This window comes from Corvus kubaryi, unplaced genomic scaffold, assembly GCF_017639235.1.
Source record: "Corvus kubaryi isolate FWS band 111438036 unplaced genomic scaffold, C.kubaryi_AGA036_p1.0 71, whole genome shotgun sequence".
NCBI lineage: Eukaryota > Metazoa > Chordata > Aves > Passeriformes > Corvidae > Corvus > Corvus kubaryi.
The window spans coordinates 491,399-509,506 of record NW_024582059.1 but is presented as its reverse complement, the minus strand read 5'-3'; the positions used below and the strand labels follow the sequence as shown (position 1 = coordinate 509,506).

The window sequence follows — 18,108 nt, the reverse complement described above, 5'->3', positions numbered from 1 at the left end:
TGCAAATGGAGATGCTTCTGCTGTGAACAGGCTCTTGTGCGTCCCTAAGATCTTGCAGACAATAATCTCTGCTGCAGCACTGTAGTTGGAAGGCGGTGACCTAGATCGGAGACGCTGGTTAGACCTGTGCTAACTGCACTCCTCTGGCGCTGCGGTGCTTCCCTGGATCAGCACCCGACTGCTTCCTTCGCGGCTAAGCAGTCCTTGCCGGGTTGTAATTGTCACTAATTACAGTGAGCCGTTACGAGGAGCTAATGAGTACCTTAGGGCATAGTCAGGGCACGGGAAGCAGTGGCACCGCGTGGGCTCCTCTTACTTCTGTGCGGGGCTGCAGTGCTGCGGCAGCGCGCACGGTACTTTTCCATCGCAGCCCGCTCCCTCCCGGGGCCGTGCGGGCGGCTGCGCTCCCGGCTGGGACGATCCCAGCACTCCCGGCCCTTCCATGCGCTCCAGGCCGGGCAGCAGCGGAGCCGCGGGCGGGCGGGGCGGCGCATGCGCGGCGGGGCCCGGAAGGGGCGGCCGGGCTGGCGCCGGGGCGAGCGCCGCGCTGGGGCTGCGGCAGCGCCGGGGCAGCGGCGGGATGAGCCCTGCGGAGTGAGCGGAGCCCCGCCTGACGCCCCGTGCCGCTCTCGGCCCCTCCGCCCCGCCCGCCTCCGCTCTGGCTTCGGGCCCCTTCTCTCTGCGCTGCGGCGGGCGGAGGCGGCGGAAGGAGAAGCCCATGGAGGGGAACCGGGACGAGGCCGAGAAGTGCATCGGGATCGCGCGGGAGGCGCTGGAGGCCGGGAACCGCGACCGCGCCCTCCGTTTCCTGGGCAAGGCGCAGAAGCTCTACCCGACCGAGACGGCCCGAGGTGAAGCCCGGCCCCCTCCCCGCTCCCGCTGCCCGCGGCCCGGCTCCGTCGGGACGAGCCTGGACCGACCGCGGGGCCCGCAGGAGGGCGGGCGCAGGGGGGGGCCTCCTCTGGGGGGGCCCTGCAGGCTGAGGCGAGCGGGACCCGGTCCCCAAAACCAGCCCGGGGGCTCTGGCGGGCTGCGCGGCTCGGCTGGGAAAGGAGGCCGGAGTCTGTGCCCAGGAGTAGGGCTCAGGGCAGCTGCCTTCCCCCCGCCAGTGCGTGACTGGCGTGAGGCGCTGAGGAGCAGTGGGTTTACGTCCCCCGGCGCCAGCGGGGGTCTCCCAGGACCGACCCAGCTCCTCGCCTGCATTCCCCCTCCTCCCTTCAGCCATCAGTATAAACGCAGCCATACAGACGAGGCTTAGCCCCGATTAACATCAGGACATGTCAGGCCCCAGGCCGAGACAGGCTGGGTTGGCTTCTCTTCTGTCACTGTGAATTACCCCTCTCTAACAGCTTGCAATGAGAGCTGCAGCTCCAGAGTGGACTGTGTCTTCATTCTCAAATATACTTGTGGTTTGGGTTTTCTTGGATTCGGTTCCCTTTTGGTTGTACAGTAGCCACGCAGGAATTGCACACAGGTTTACCTTTTCTAGAGAAAATGGAATATGTGGCTTCCTCTAAAACTTAATTAGCTCTTCTGACTATTCTGTACTAAAAACTTGAAAAATATTTAGCATCTTTTGAGCAAAAGGTGTTTAGAAATAATTTTTTTAAAGGAACAGTAGTAAGGTTTCAGTGTATGTAGAACTGTTACCTGTCTTGGTGTCTTTCTGTCACACAGTGCCAGAAGTCAGTTCAAAACACCTTTGGACGCAGCAGGGACTTGTTGCATTCCTCTGGTTCTCACTTACGTGGTCTATGCTGTAGAAGGAGTAGGAACAACTTCAGTGTGCTGTACCACTTAAAGGCCTCAGTATTTGCCATTTCTGGAATGTAAGTTTGAGGCAAAATCCTGACTGGAAGTTGCTGTGAGAAGATGCAGTGAATATTTTCGGGCCTCTTATCTCATGACTACTTTTTATATGCAAACAATAAATGAAGGTCTCACCAGCGCTTTTTTTTAAATTAGTGTTTAATTGTTCAAGTGTTTGTTTTTTCTCCTGCAAGACAGCATGGATGTTGCCATATTCCCCTACGTTTCTGTGGCTTGAGAACATGACATGTGTGAAAATCTTCGAGCTTTTTAGAATCTGTGTTGGTCAGGAGGCAGGAAGGCAAAGGATTTCAATTCAGCTTCTTCCACCAAGGAGAGCAAATAGCTTCATCTGCTTCACACAGCTTATTATAATTTTATATCTCAAAGATAAGAGTTAGAGTAGCTTTCAGGAAAAAATCTTCATCGGATTTGTTTTGAGCATTTGGGGTTTTTTTTTTAAGTAGGACTGCCACTACATAACCACCATTATAAAGTATTCAGTGCAAGAAATAGATGGCTAATTAGGCTATTGTCTGTAGGACACTTGTTTCATTCACTGTGGAAATTAGCAAAGTCAATCACGAATGAGGCAGGCACAGACCTGGGGAAAAGAAGATGGCCTTGTGGTAGTGGGCTGTAATCTGGGGAATTGTGTCTAAAGAGAAGCTTCACAGAATTTCTCTGTGGTGTTAAATAAGTCAGTTCACTCCGTTTCCATTAGTGACCAGCTAATTGTTTGTGCTTTGTTTTTCAGGTATTCAGCTTGAAACAAGGGCCTGATTTGTGGAACTGGTGGGCAGTTAAAACTCCATCTGAAGCTAAAGAGAATTGCAGATGCCCTAATATTCCTGAAAAAATTCAGGCCCTAGGCCTGATTTGAACTAGGTACTTAGAAATTAGGAGACTCTGTAGACTTGTAAGTCTCTGTGCTTTAGTTTTCTAGCTGTGGAGGTTGTTAAGTATTTTAAACTCATTTCCTCTGAAAACAACACCAACTCATTGAATTTATTTTGGTTTTAAAGTTTGAGGCACTTAAAAGGCACTCATAAAAGTGCAGTAAGGTGCAAGGACACAGAATGTCTTTTTTTCAGGACAGGTTCTGGAAGGTGTGCAACAAATACAACTGGCATTTTACATTGGGTAAGAACAAATTAAATTGCTCTCATTGACACCTTTTAGTGGGGAGTCCACTTGAAGAAAAAAATCCAACCCATAATTCATAATTAAAAATGTGTGATAGCACATACCAGAGAGAAAGAAGCAGTTAAGCTTTTGTGAGCCCATTTAGTTCTAACACAAATTCTTATTTTACAGTCATAATATGTTGGTTTTATATGGTGCTAGGACAATGTGGTACAGCTCCAGTTGTCACTCTGCTCACTTATTTTTCTCTTTGGAGTGTGGGTTAGAAGGTAGTTGAACTAATTTCTCACTGAAGCTGCAGATTCTTCATATGTTGTACCTTTAGCATCATTTTGAGAACAATTGCCCACCATTTCACAAATGAAGTTCTGTCAGTCATAAAAGCAATGAGAATGGTAATGCTGAATCTTTTACTGATGGGAGCTTCCTCCTCCTGATGTTATAGTGGATTACAAAAGGACAGAGAATAGGTTTTAACTATTGTCTCTAAAACAATACTATGTGTGATCTGCTTTTGGCAACATTTACATTTAAAGGGCATTCAGCACTAGTTCAGTCGTCAGTGAAGTTTGGTTTTGCTAAACAAAGCTTCTGCCTGAAATACGCTGACTGCAGCAGTGCTATTTTAAGGCTTTACTAGTGTGAAATGTAAGGTCAGTGCTTATTTAATGATAGTGAGCTAATGACTTCATAGTAGCAGTGTTCATGTTGACGTCATTCTTTGCTAGAAAATCGTTTTACGCTTCAGCTGTTCAAAAAATTGGTTGATTTTGATTTTTGCTAATGATTCATCTTGCAACTGAATGGAACCTAATCGCTTTTCTGGAAAAGATTTTTAAGAGTGGATTTAAAGATAACAAAGGACAAGATGTCCTTTTCAAACTTAGGTGCCATTCTGTTTGAAGGCAGAAAACAATGTTAAAGAAAACTTTATTTTTCAGTGTCTCTTAAGATTTTCTTGCCCCGTTTCTGATGCTGCCTTTAAAAACAAATTTTTCGGGAGCATGTCAGCTTAGTTTTTAGGTTGTTGCATTAGGACAAATTCTGAATTAAACAGTTCTTCCATTAGCGAAAGTGTGTGGGGAGGTCATGTTCAATGCATAATGGAATTAAATGTAGTCCAAGGATCTTTCATTCAACAGCAGGTAATAGTACACACAAGAGAGGCTTCAGACACAATCAGAGATAAGATTTGTTGTGTTACCTGCTAACAAAATAAGTCTTTGGTTCCCTGTGTGCCCTATTTTGAAATACTAGATGCACAACAGAAGTTTTCTTTAGTACACTGTTAGTACTACAATTCTAACAGCTGGTTTTACCACCAGCAATTCATGGAGGAGTCAGATTTTTTTCTGACTATCTCAACTGTATCTTTTATTTGAAGAAAACAATGGCCCTATACCCTTGGTGTGGTTTTCTTTTTCAGTGTAGAACAATAGTATGTTTGTATATGCTGTGTCCTGCTATTTTAAGAAGTTCACGCTGATGTATTTGAATTTTATTTTTGTTAAGCATCCTGCATTGTATTCTCAGCAATGCAGCTCTGTTATGAGGTCTGAGAAGGTGATTAGTAATGTTCAAAGTATACTGCAGCCAAACCTGTTCATTAAGAGACTTAGAGCTACACTTGCTGTGAAGAGACATTGGATGTTAAAAATGCAAACTGTTGCCCATGCCTGTGTTTCTGCCATTTCTGCTCCCACAGGTTCTGCACAAATGTTGGTGCAGGGATGAGAAATTTCTAGAGCAATACCAATATAAAACTAGGAAGTGTAAAACTTTTGAGTAAGCATTATTTCAAGAGTGCCACATGTTCAATAGGATTCTATGTGATACCATTATTAAATGCCATATTCACTGGATAGAAATGTAATTATTTTTTTGTTTTGTTTTCTGTTAGCACTTGTTTGGAGCACATTTGGACTGAAATGCTTCATTCTGAGGGCACTGTCTGTTCAAAGCTCTGCTCTTGATTAGTTCTTAATCTGCAGACCTGGTCACCTCGTTGGAGTTGTTATTACTTCATTTACCTCACAACTTTATATGCCACAATGGAGGATATTAGAATAAAGTATTGCAAATATTAAATATGTACTTCAGTTATAATCCATAATGCAACTGTAGCTCTCCTGTTTTCAAGCTCCAGATTTCATTTGTAGTGAAAGCATCCCCTCAGTTACAAGTAGAGATCTAAAGCTTAGTTTTTTCCTTATATCTGCAGTAAAGAGCCTGATCTGATCAATCCATGAGTCTTGCAGAGATGGGCAGAGCACAGGACCAGCTCTGAAGTCAGCTGACTTTCTTGTTCAGGCTGAGTGTAGCTATTCAGTAATAAGTGAATGTAAAAGTAAATAGTGGCGAGTTTTTAAGAAGTGATCACTCTCCTTTTCAACAAAGCACCACTTTTCTTTCCTGTGAGATACAAGCTCTGATGTGTAGGATCCCAGTTTTCTGCTGCTCTTGAGAAAGACCATGCTAGGCAGAGGAGAATTTTTTTTTAATTTAGGAGAAAATTCTTAAGGATTCTTCCCGCTGGATTTCTAGAAGAAAGTGCTATGCTTTCACAGTGCACGGGATATTTTTCCTTAGCAGTTTTTATTAGTGCATTTTTAATGCAGATAGTAACTAATTTTCTTTGTGAAACAAATTTGGCCTATGTAGTTTGCCATCTTGCTCTGAAGGAATCTGTTTTCAGGAAAGCAGGACTATTTAATAATCTTTGATTTATATTATGCTTTGTGTGCAGTCCCTTATGTTAGAGTAGTATTGTTTCTGGTTCATTGGTAAGACAGATACCCCCAAAATACAGGCTTATATATAGAAAGAAAAACCAGACTTTGTGTATAATGTTTATTAAGACTGCTAAATTTGGGATCTGCTGGGACATGGAATGAAAGAGGATTTCAAGAACTAGCAAAAGCCAACTGGTTCTCAAGATTCAGGTCTTGAGTTGGATGTACTTACTGGTCCTGACTTTTTGTGGCATTTTAACAGTGGTTTGAATTTCAGCTGATACTGCCTGGAAGGAATAGAGCGTCAGTTTGTGGCACTAATGACTCAGGTTACAGATAGGTATGTACTATAGGAACTGAAATGTCTTGGAGATGGGCTTGATCTCTGTGTGGAATAATTTGCAGTTTCTATAGAGTGTAAGGTTAGTTCCTCTTCTTCAATTTACAGTTGCTTATTCAGGTGTTCAGATGTTTTCACCCCAAGGCACAGGTTCAGTGCCTCTGAAAAACATCTAGAAATGAAAGCAGCTGGACAAGTTCTCTCCAGTGTTACATTACCTTGGCAGAGATGGAGGGGAGGAGTCCAGTCACTAATTTTGAAACACTCTTCCATAGTCTTGCCATGAAAAGGAATTGCTAGAGTGGCTTCAGAAACATTTGCATAGTGACAATCAATAAGGAAGGAGGATGTAGCAGCTAGTCTTGTAATGTGGTGCTCTCATTTAAGATACTTGGGAGCCCTGACTTAATCACTAATACCTGTAATGATACTATGATAATACTGTTGTTTTTATAGTTTTGTTGGAAGCTATTATGAAGAATGGAAGTACTGCTGGGGGAGGCGCTTACTGCCGAAAACCAGCCAGTAGCAGTGATCAAAGTAAGCCCAATAGCACGAAGGAGAGCAATGCAACTGCTGCAGGTGAAAGTGGAAAAGGCTACAACAAAGACCAAATGGAAGGAGTATTAAGGTATGGCTTAAATATGTCACTGCTTTTCATTCTGTGTATTATGTATTTATGCTTTCAGCTCTAGCATCTGAAGGAGCCACAGAAATTCGAGATTAGCTCAGAGGGATTAATTTTATTGAACTTTGACTAGAAGGAAGAGGAGAGTTTTGCTGGTTTTAAACACCGAATGAGACACTGTCACTTTCTGCAATAAAGATGCTACTCCTTTCTTTAAACTATCAAGGCTACTTTATGTAAAAATAATACTCAAAATAGTTATTAAGTAGATCTCATGGTAAATGGAAGAAGTGATGAAAATTCTGTAGTACAACTTGCAGGACAGTGCTTCTATTAAATATTTTTATACATAAAATACATGCTCACTCCTAAAGTTTGATTTCAGGCTAATCCTGCTGTACAGGCTGGTCTTAGACAAGCGTTAAAATTATTTTGGTTTGGAAGTAAAGATGTCTGAGAAGCACTGGAACACATAGTCCGAGTTGCAGTATAAACTCTGTTTAGTGCAGCTTGATAGTATTAAGAAGAGGTGACATCATGAAAGGATTTTTGAAAAGAAACAAAGGTCTATAAAAATGTCATTTTGCAGCAAGTAGCTCTTAAGTCATGTTATCACTGCACACTTGCTGGCTGTAGGAGCAAGAAAAAATTTGGTATGTGCGCTGGGTTTCTGCTAAAGAAATATGGGTATAGCCACTCCAAAATTCCATGCCTCAAACCCTTGTATTTTCAGATAAGCCTAGGCCCAGTGTTTTTGAGGAAGCTTGAAGGGAAATCAAGAGGTGCCTGTCTCCTAGTTTGTATATATTGGATGAACTGTTGTGCATAACAGAAATTTGTGGGGGATTTTTTTGTGTGTATCTGTGAAATGTATGTTACTGTTGATACTATCTTGGGATCTTCCTGAAGTTCTATAATCTGTTCAGCTGTGCTAACAGTGAGGAAACAAGTAGCTTTTCTTTGTTGCTAGAGAAGCTCTGCATTCAGGCAGGTAGACAGCAGCAGCTCTCACATGGTTATCCTCTTGATGTTATTTACTAGAACTTTTCATTTACCATCATCTCTGCTTAATTAATGTTACTGCCTTTTGTGATACATCTAAAGTAAAACATGGATAAGCCTGTACGTTTTTGGCCACCTTATATCAACTATTAAAATGAATGCAGAGTGTGTTTGTGTACACACATGTGTGAGACAAAATATCCAGAAAGAAGTTCTCTATAAAATGCAGTTTAGGTCAAAATAAGATATGTAACATACTCCCAGAAAGCTGCTGCAAAGAGGACTTTATTAGTGCCAGTAGTCACTCACTTGTGACGTGCCATTCTGAGCTGCAGTCTGCTTTGACATCAGGCTCCCTGCAAGAGCTCTCTGTTTGTTTGTTTGTTTCACCAGAAGGTATGTTGCTTACTTTGTCTTGACTGAAATGGTGTTGTAGAGCCAGCTTTTTTCTCTGGTAGGCTTTTGTGGTATTGGGTATTGCTTCCTTGAAGGGATTTGTTAGATGCAATATAAACTTAATCCAGTTGAGATCAAGACCAGAGTTAGGGATATTCAAGAAGTTGCACATTGAGGATAATCTTGATGCAACATTGCTTCAAGAATATTGAATATTGGAGTTTTAAAACCTACCAAGATCTTTGCAAAATAAGCAACTGTAATACCTTACAGAACAACCCATGTTTATTAGTGTTTTACATACCACTTAAAATCGTGTTAAAACAGTATCTTCACCTTAGCTTGGGTAAGCTGCTGTCCTTTAATACAGCAGTTCATGAACCTTTGGAGAGAGACTGAATTTTTGTTTAGATGTGCAGTGATCAACAGAGCAAGTTTCCTGTTCATCTTGGAAGTTTTGAAATGGTTGTCATGCTGTTAGTTAATGACATAAACAAACCACTTCAAAAATTTGTGGTTAAGAATTAAAAAACATGTATGCCTTGCCAAGGAGAACAGAATTAAACACAAACAATGGGCTAAAACTTAATGGAAAAATGTAACACATTCAGTGATGATAACTGAGAGAAAGTTCATGTTTAAACTGCTGTGAGAATGAGCTTTCTAGTTGGAAACATGACAGGCAGCATATGATATTGCTTCAGTCAGGCCCCACATTTTTCCAATTAAATGAAACATGCCTCTCTGTGGAGGGTATTCTTTAGAGAAAAGGGCTTGTCACCACCGTATGCTTCTGCTGTACCACAGTGGAATGGTTTTCAGATGTTTGAATTGGTTAAAGAAAGAGTGTGTGAGAAGAGATGGTTTTAAACAGTGTTTCATGCCCAATTTTTGTCTTTTTTTCATGTAAGGGAAAAAGTTTGTAGACAGCAAGGTAGCAAAATCTTCAAAATTCAGTGAATTCTGACACTCGGCATGAATTTGATATTGGACAAACAAAATTGGTTTGCACGTGCATGATTCGAAAGGTGGTCGTTATCCTCAAGTATTCTTGCCTCTAGGAGTTCTTGGTTCAGTAACTAAAGGAAGACATAAGGAAAATGCTCCTGCTTTAAATACACTTCCACGCCGTTTCCAATGCTTTTGTTGTAAGCTTTAGTGAGCTGTCAGACAGGGGGACTGACTCTGAGTTCTCTGGCTTGGATCACTGATTAGAGTTCCTGGAGTTGTCCAGCTATTTTGAATTTGCTTGTGACAGCAGATTTAAGAAGCATAGTGAAGACATGCTTGGAGTAATGTAACTAATTTAGCTGCATTAATTTTCATCAGAGTTGCTCTAGTAATGTGAGTAGGTATGAGTACAAACAAGCACCTCTGTGCTGGCTTCATTTCTTCCACATACACAGGGGACACTGATCACTAGCAAGTTACCATAACAGTTTTGTAGAGTATTACATGAGCTTGCAAGTTGCTCAACAGGGAGAAGCGTAAGGTGTAACATATTTCTTCTGATTGCATAAGTGCTGGGTAATGCTGCTCTTTGTGAGAGCCATGCTCGCTCTTTCTGTGTGACAGTTTGAAGCTTGAGAGATACCACAGCACTTTGTTGCTTTTAAACGGAAATGCTTTGAAAATACCATCTGTAGTACGTGCATCTTTTTCTTAGTGATTCTTACCTTGTCACTGAGAACTGGATCAAGTTGCCTTAACACCCTTGGGTGACCTGCATGTGGGAGATATTGACAGGAGACTCGCAGAAATGCACTAGGACCCACAGTAGACTTAATGTCTTTTTAGAGCAAGCGCCCTAGAAGTCTCTAGGCAACTGAAAGCTACCCAGGCAATGTCAGTTTAAGACAAATGTGTGAGGATCATGTGCACAGCAGAAAAAAAGGAAGAATTTGCTTTTAGATTTTGTGGTCTTTGCTTTAAAGCAATTCCTTCACTGTTTCATGTATGTTAGTAGCATTTTTTGCTGAAATAAAGAAATAAAACATTTTTGTAAAAATGTAAATTCTTCTTTCTTCTAGTTCACTTAAAGTAACTGAGGTAGTACTGACCAGGATTAGTTACCAAAGTTCTTAATTACTTTAAACAAATCCTGTTCATTGTATCTGCCCACTCGTACCAAGTGTGCATACCCTTCTTGTGGACTAGCATGAAATATAAACAAAAGGATCATTTGTCTTCTGTGTATTAATATTTCCCATTTCTTTTTATGCTGTGATGTGTGTATTATCTGTTGTCTGCTACATGATTTTCAAAAAAAAAGTTTCTCATTTATATATATATTTACATATATATGTATGTTGTATGTTTTATAAGGCTCTCTTTAATTGATCTTAAAATTGACATGGTGTTTGATCTCTTTGGTCTCTTTTTTTTTGTGAATAAGCCATAGCATATATTCCATATTGCCTTTTTGACATCTGAAATCTGCCATGATTAGTAGTATGTTGAATTTGGATTGTTGTCTTGTGAAAACTGTGGTGGAATACTGCTTTTCCTGCCTTGCCAGTGCCTGCTTCTTGGAAGAAAGCACAAGAATGAAATTTTGTATATGGGTCTTTGAGATATAACCAAAACAAACTAACAGAGGCATGAGTTCTGTAGAAACCTTGCAAGGCAGGATTAAGTGTAATCCAGTAGTGGTCAGGAATAATCAGTAGCTTGATTTGAATTCATGTAGTGAACCAAAAAATTGCCTCTAAGCATTTCATGGATCAAACTAGGAGTATAAGTTGTGTGACGGACTTTTTCCAGGGATTGTGCTGAGACTTTTGCAAATTCAGCAAAAAGAGACATATTGTTCTTTCTAGCTTGGGGTTGAGAAGATAATTACCTGGAAGTGGATTAATAAGAGTGTGTGTTAAAAATAATCAGTGTGTTAAAAAAAACCAAACCCACAAACCAACAAATCAAAGAAATCAGGCCATGCCTTTAATTAGGCTGTAGAGCTGCCATGAATTGTTGAAATATCCAGTTGAATGGTTGAGAAATTAGGGTGAAAATCATAGTCATAGAGCCTGTCACAGAAAAGTGGCACAGAAGACATGATGGACTTCATCAGAAAACTCGTGACTAAAATAAAAGCTTAAATAAAACCTGGGGAAAAGTATGCTGTGTTCAACACAGCCTTGAACTTTTCATATAATACACGCAGTGGAAACAAACTGATCAGGTACATCCAAGAGCAAGCTAGTAAGACAGGCACCTACTGTGTTGTTCAATCTGTCAGTGCAACAGAGAGCTGGGACTTCTGCTGCATTTGTTTCAGAAACCAGGAATATGCTGGTTCCAGCTTGAGTTCCTTGACGATGCTGTGACCTTCTCTTCCCTATCTAGAGCACTTCTTGCAGGTCACGCTTATGTCACCCAAACTGTGATTGGCACATTCCCAACTCAGCTGCAAGATACCATTTGCATCAGGCTCTCTGGCATAATTGGAAATTTGACCTGTATAGATTTTGGTCTGCATTTTACTGTGTTTTTCTGCTCAACTCTAGGATCAGAAGGCAGTATATCTTCCTCTTGCTGGGTTCTTTGTCACTAACATTCACACTGCTGCTCACTGCGCTGCTCAGTTCAGATTACCATTGGCTGAAATAATTGTGGCTCCCTTGACAAGCTTCTTCTGGTTGAAATATTTGCCTTTTGGGCTGTTCCTGTGCATGTGGGCAGAGGCTTTGGGAGACCCTTTGAAATACTTCATCATACTCCAAATTTCATGATTGTGCATTGGTGCAGATATTTGATACAGAAATGCAAGCATCTCTGATAGCTTTTGTTAATCTGATAAAAGATGGCAATGCTGACATAATCTGAATTGTAGATTTGAAAAGTGATCTGACAAGCAGAGCAGCAGGATCACATCATTTTGTAGTCACGGGAGAACCAGTGGTGGTAGCCCCAGGGTTTCTGCAGGTGAAAACAGACATTTCAGGACCTGAAGGGCTTCCTCTGCTGTCAGCCGTCAGAGCATGGAGAGCAGCCCAGCATCCAGCAGAGTTGTTGGTGCTGCAGTTTAAAGCTGGCTGGCCAGTTCTGCTGCAGGTGCCTTGTCAGCTGCAGGCTGGGGTAGTGGAGCTTTGCAAGTCTTGATGGGATACCTCTGCCAACAGACTGGGGATGAATGTAGGCCATCACTTGCTCTCATGCTGTTTGAGAAGTCTATTCTGTAAAAGTCAGGCGTTACTTCAGGAACAGCCAGCAAATCTGTTCATCAGAAGGACAGTGCCAAGGTGTTGGCAGGGGACTGACAATTCAACAAGGAGAGAAATTACCTGAACAACAAAAATAATTTGGTAGTAATTCAGATACAGAAGTGATCCAACCAGGAATGAAAAATACAAGAAAAGCAATTCACAAAAAACCAAAACCCCAAGCAAAGCGTAAGTGAAAACACCAAACTTCAAATAAGCCAGAAATAAAGAACAACAAAAATAACCCATCCAATACAAAATGGGCAGTTAGTAAGCAAGTTATGTGTACATTATAATTTTAAAAAGAAACATTTGTGTGGCGCTTATATATGCAAGAAAATTAGCAGTAGGAACTGCAGTGCCTTAAGGGCAGCAAGACCAAACAAACAACAATTTGAAATGCAGCATTCAGAAAGTTGTTCATGCTGAGAGCATTGCAGGGGTTTCAGGTGCAGTTAAAAGCCAGCAATAAAATCAGTGATGGAGCTTTTCCAGAACCTCCACTGGTTTTACTTTTAATTTTTCCCTGCCTTTACTGGCTGATCTGTGTGCCCTGTAATAAGAGAGAAGTGAGAAAGGAGTGGATGCTTCCATCCACCTGCTTTCCCATGACAGGTCTCCAGAGGGTAATTCAGTGGTGCGTATGAGGGATTCTGGCTGAGTGAGGATTGTCAGAGGTCAGTCTACTAGAGAAAAGAGGTGAGGAATAGATCCAAAAAGGTCTATGTCTTCTGAGGGACAAGGATCAAGTTGGCCATGGCTTCCAACAGCTTCCAGCAGCTGGAGAGAAATTTCTCATCAGGAGAGTGGAGTTTGGGGGAAGAAGACTTGGAGCATCTCTGTGCAAAGCCCACGATCCCCATCTCTTAAAGGATGAGGAGGGCTGAGGCATCTCAGGCCCTGGTGGGGTGGGCTTTGTGCTCCAACAGTGTGTTAGAGAAGCCTGGTGGCTGCCCAGCTGTGTATGACCTGAGTCCTGGTGAGTTGTGGTGATCCCACAGTTTGTCCTGTGATAAACTGACTTACCAGGTTGAGTTTGTGATGCATTAAAGTTTTGCCTCTCGGGAGTACATCACAAACACTGATAACTTTGTTTAATTGGAAAGCACCTTCTAATCATCTTTGCTTGTCTCATCATCCCCAGTGCAAGTTTTGGTGCAAAACTCAAATGGACTCAGCTGAGGGGGGAAAAAATGGAGCTGTTACCCTGTAATGATTGCCCTGAATTGTGCTCTGTCAGGAACCTCCTGGCAAAAGTCACTGACGCCCTCCCAGGAGGAAACTGCATTAGCAAGATGCTACCTAGTCACAGTCCAGGTGCTTTTTGCCTTGAAGTGGTCAAGCAATGGTGTAAAACTGTTGGCTAATGGCCGAGCGTAGCAAGGGCTTTATAACATAAGGTCGCTGCTGAAAATTCCAGGCGTAGGTATGGTTTTTGGCTCCTGTGCATTTGTAGAATCATATAATGTTTTTTAGCTTTAAAGCTTGATCTGCCTAATCCAAAGTCCTGCTAAACTGCAACATTTCCATATGTATATGTATGTTCCACATTTGCATTTGTAATTTACCACTAGGAAAGACTTGCAAAGAAAAAACAGAAATGTGTTATACCTTGTCTGAACACGTTTCTTGATAATAACAATACCTCATTTGTGGGCCAGGTTCAGGATAGCTATTTCACAGAGGTGATTGCATTAATCCTTTGGAGGGCAAGTGCTGTATGACCCACAAAGCAGGTTTCTCCCTACACTTCATCATCGGAGGCAGCTCTGGTTTGATGTACTGTCTCTAAGCAGATTGTGGTGTTGGAAGCTGGTGTGTCACATGCTGACCTGAACAGCTGGTTGATACCCAACATTGCTGCTTCTCCCGTGACGGTTGTCCACTGTGGAACATCCACTGGTTGTGAACAGGAGGGAACTCTCAAGTGGGTTTTGGGGAGTTAGAAGAACAGGTTGGCAACTATTGCGTTGTTCTTTTTTTTCCCATATTTCTCCTCTTGGCATCCTAGAGTGAAATAAATGTATATTGGGTCTGCAAATAAATAAACTTCCATTTTTCCGTTTTTTTTCATTAAAAATGACCATATGCTGTTGAGGGAGAGAGTTGTTGAGGATGCACAGTGCTTAGAAACACTTGAATGAATGTTTCACACCAGAGTTTTAATGCTAAAAAAGTAACAAGTTTGCTAAACATTGATGGCTTGCTATGTAATTTTATATCAACCAGAGTTCTGAAGAGTCTGTCCCACAAACAGATAACTCAGAAACTGAATTATTGAAGAGAACTTAGATTGGATGCTGAGATAGCAATTTCATGAAATAAAAGCTTAATTTGATACTGTTACACATTTAAATAAAGCTACCTGCTCTTGGTACAGTTCATAAGTCATCCAGGTATTGAGGCTGTGGATTAAGGAATCTGTACTACACTGAAATTCTTTCTGCTTGTGCAGATTACAAAATATTAGTTTCCTGTACTCAAGAGTATAATTTATTGTATTTTCTTTCCATCCTTCCTTGATGGATTCACTGTGTTCTTTTTAGTTAGGTCTATCAACTTCCTAATTGGAGCTTATTAAATGTTACTTCAATATAATGAGCTATATTTATTTCACAGGATGTTTGTGTTGGCAGCTGCCTGCATACATTCAATTCAGTGCTCTTGTGAGCATTACACCAAGGCTTCCGTAAAAGCTCCTGTATTTGAACACAGGAAGCAGGACCCCTCAAATGAAACTTGATTTGATCAATCTGTGGAGTAGGAAGGACCACACATGATCATGTGGTTGTACTTGTGATGCTCACATTCCCTTAATTACAGGATACCCATACTTCCTTCATGAGAATGCCAAAGGCTTGCTTGCCCCCTTGTTTTCTGCTTGGCTGCCCTGTGTATAGTCTTGGCAACATTAAACCCATATTTACATACAAATTTGTGCATTTAGGAGAATGCAGATACAATTACAGCCATGTAAAGAGACTCACACGAAGCTTTTAAAGTATTTATGGATGTAATTTCTATTTCTTGCTCAGACCAGCCCATTTCTTTTGGTATGCACCCAATGTCAGTGTGCCTCATTTCTGCAGTGCAAGTTTGGGATTCAGCCTTTTCTAACTTTCTAAATTCTTACCTGGGTAACTTGGTTTGATTGTTAAGCTGTATTTACTGGTTTGATCAGTTCTTCCTGCCCACATAGAATTAATGTTCTCTCTTCTCCTGTAGCTGCTCTTTCTTGCTTCTGGGCTATTGTAAAGTATACCAAATCATTACATCATTTCCAGATTGTGTTTTTCCTGTCTGGATGAGACAGCCTACAAAAAGAATATTTCTGAGTTTTCAAAGTTCTAAGAAATGCTACATTTGATTATATGAGATGAGCTAAATATGTAATTGCTGGAGCTGCTGTCTTTGAATTTACATAAACACTTATAGAAAGATTATTAAGATGCAGGTACATTCCCAGCAGCAGAAACATTCTCACGTGTTTTATTCCCTGAAAAATGAATGCTTGAGTGGTGATATGATTTGACTTTTGTTTGGAGAAAGGGAGGCATTGTTTGCTTTGTTTTATATCCTTCATACTGAAGTGCATTTGCTGTTTACAGTCAAGACAGATTTTCCTACCTGCTAGTTCTGCAAAGTCAATTTGGAACCTTCTTTTTAAGCATTATTAACAGCAATATTAATATAATTGTGGATGAGGAAATGCTACACTAGTTGCAAACTGAAACCCTTTCTTACAATTGTGGTAGTTCTAAAGTAGAGGTAAGAGAAATGTACATAATAAGCTCAATAGTGAGTTTTTAATGAAAAATAACATTCTTTGTTTCTAGAGTGGATATTTTAAAAATATTTTCTATTGAAAGCAAAAGATGTAATATAATGCACCAGTGCAATGTATGACCTCATTAATACATTACTTTTACAGCTTTTTGTTTGCAACGTTTTACGTCATTTTATTTTGCAGTATAAAGAAATGTAAAAATTATTACGAAGTCCTTGGAGTGTCAAAGGATGCAGGTGAAGAGGACCTAAAGAAGGCCTATAGAAAACTTGCTTTGAAATTCCACCCAGACAAAAACCATGCACCTGGAGCAACAGAGGCTTTTAAAAGTAAAAACCATTTTTACTTTAAATTTCTCTTATAATTAAACTTCATCCAATTAAAACATATTTATCTGCATTGGTCACTTGTATTTTTACAAATGTAAATGTATTTTTTATTTGTTAAACTGACATTTTTATTCAAGAAAATATTTGACCTTTGTCATGAAGTATAGATAAATAACATGGACTTTGGCAGTAGGGCTTGGTTTCAGAAAATTGACTGTAATGTTCAGTACAGGGAACAAATACTTGATCTGTGAAACCCAACTGCACTTTTTTACTGTTGTTGATTTAATGTAATCATTGAATTTTACTACCTTGAAGCTTTACTGTACTTGAGCTAGAAAAAAAGAAAGTAATCCTTGATAGGAAAATGCAGTTTTTACTGAATCACGTGCCACATTAAGTTACCTCTTCCTTAGAATTTCTTGTATGTGTGTAGTTTTACTACTTTTTCTGCACAAAAACACTTGAGTTCAAACATGCCTTACTAGTAGTTGCCTTTGACCATTTTTTAGGTAAAATTTACAGTCTGACTTGACCTTGTTTAAGGCTGCTCAGCTTAGCCCTGCACAAGGGAAATTGTTGAAGAAAAGCTTTTTAAAGAAAACTACACCTTCATCTCAGATGAAGAAAAATGTGAATCTGTAAAAAATGGTGATGCATAAATAAGCAATCTGATTGTGGTACATCTTTTTATTTTTCTCCTGTGCGAGGTTTACATGCAGACATTTGAAAAAATCATTCGGATAAAACACTTAAATTGGGGAGGGAAAAAAAGAAAAAAAAAGTCCTGAGCAAGACTTCTGATACAGACTATAAGAGGTAATTATAATAATATATTAACAATTCCAGTTGAAAAGTAGATACAGCAGAGCAGGGAAGTTGATTGCTATTAATTCATATAATACAGCTATGTGATGTCTTTATCTAAAAAAAAGATATTATTCTTATAAAATTGTCTCAGGCCCTAGGAATAAAATAGTTCTTCCTTGTTAATAGCATTTTAAATAATCTTGAAAATGTTAAAAAACAGTTCCTTAATATTTTATTTAAAATGAGCACTTTGTACAAGTCTGATTTCTTCAGCCTAATTTCATTTTCTGGTTCTTCACCAGATGAGTAAATGAACAGAAAAATTTGTAGGGGAATCTTGTTGACCAAAAATTATTTAATGACAGCTAGCATTTTCTTGCATTGAAATTAATGTAATCCTTCTGTATGGCTGAGTAAATTCATGGTTTAGTTTTCCTTTAAAGGTGTCTGATCAGTTTTTGACATCCATCTGAGAAAAGGAGTTCATAATAATAGTTTTTATTTCATAATAATGCTTTATTTTAAGGAAAGCTTACATTATAAAACAGAATTGAGTTTCATGGTAGGCAAGGTACTTACTTAGATCTTGACCTACCTAGTACTTCTCTTGTATTGTATTGAGCAGTCTCACTGAAGTGAATTTTAAATTTAAAAGTTTGTGCAAATATAATGACTTTTCCTGTCTTTTCACCAATTTAATCAAAAATCTTTCCTTTGAAACTTTTCAGCAGTAGCTTTTTTTTCATTTTTATGTCCTTTTTTAAAAGAAAATTGTATTGGAATCAAATCTGTTGTGAATTAGCACCAGATAATCAAGAGCAAATGACAAACAGGCATATTGTGACGGTATGGTGTCTCCACTTTATGTGCAGTCACCTGATCTATCTCTCTAGAGTTTTAATTGTTGGGAAAATCTGAATTTTTACT

At 40.2% G+C, this 18,108-nt stretch overlaps 1 protein-coding gene across 4 annotated transcripts in view; it reads left to right on the top strand.

The window, feature by feature from the left end:
- The first annotated feature begins 528 nt into the window (after positions 1-528).
- Positions 529-18,108, top strand: part of DNAJB14 (DnaJ heat shock protein family (Hsp40) member B14) — a 28,154-nt gene continuing 10,574 nt past the window's right edge. The window contains exons 1-4 of one of the 4 annotated variants that reach the window (XR_006019856.1): positions 535-851; positions 6,484-6,658; positions 16,226-16,371; positions 17,082-17,190. Coding sequence is in view for 3 of the 4 variants with exons in the window: in XM_042049492.1 (XP_041905426.1) it covers positions 719-851; positions 6,484-6,658; positions 16,226-16,371 (454 nt within the window). In the remaining variant the exon portion in view is untranslated. Of the gene's footprint in view, positions 852-1,682; positions 1,830-2,566; positions 2,698-6,483; positions 6,659-16,225; positions 16,372-17,081; positions 17,191-18,108 lie in introns of those variants that run through there. The other 3 variants (XM_042049493.1, XM_042049492.1, XM_042049494.1) reach the window with 3 other exon arrangements.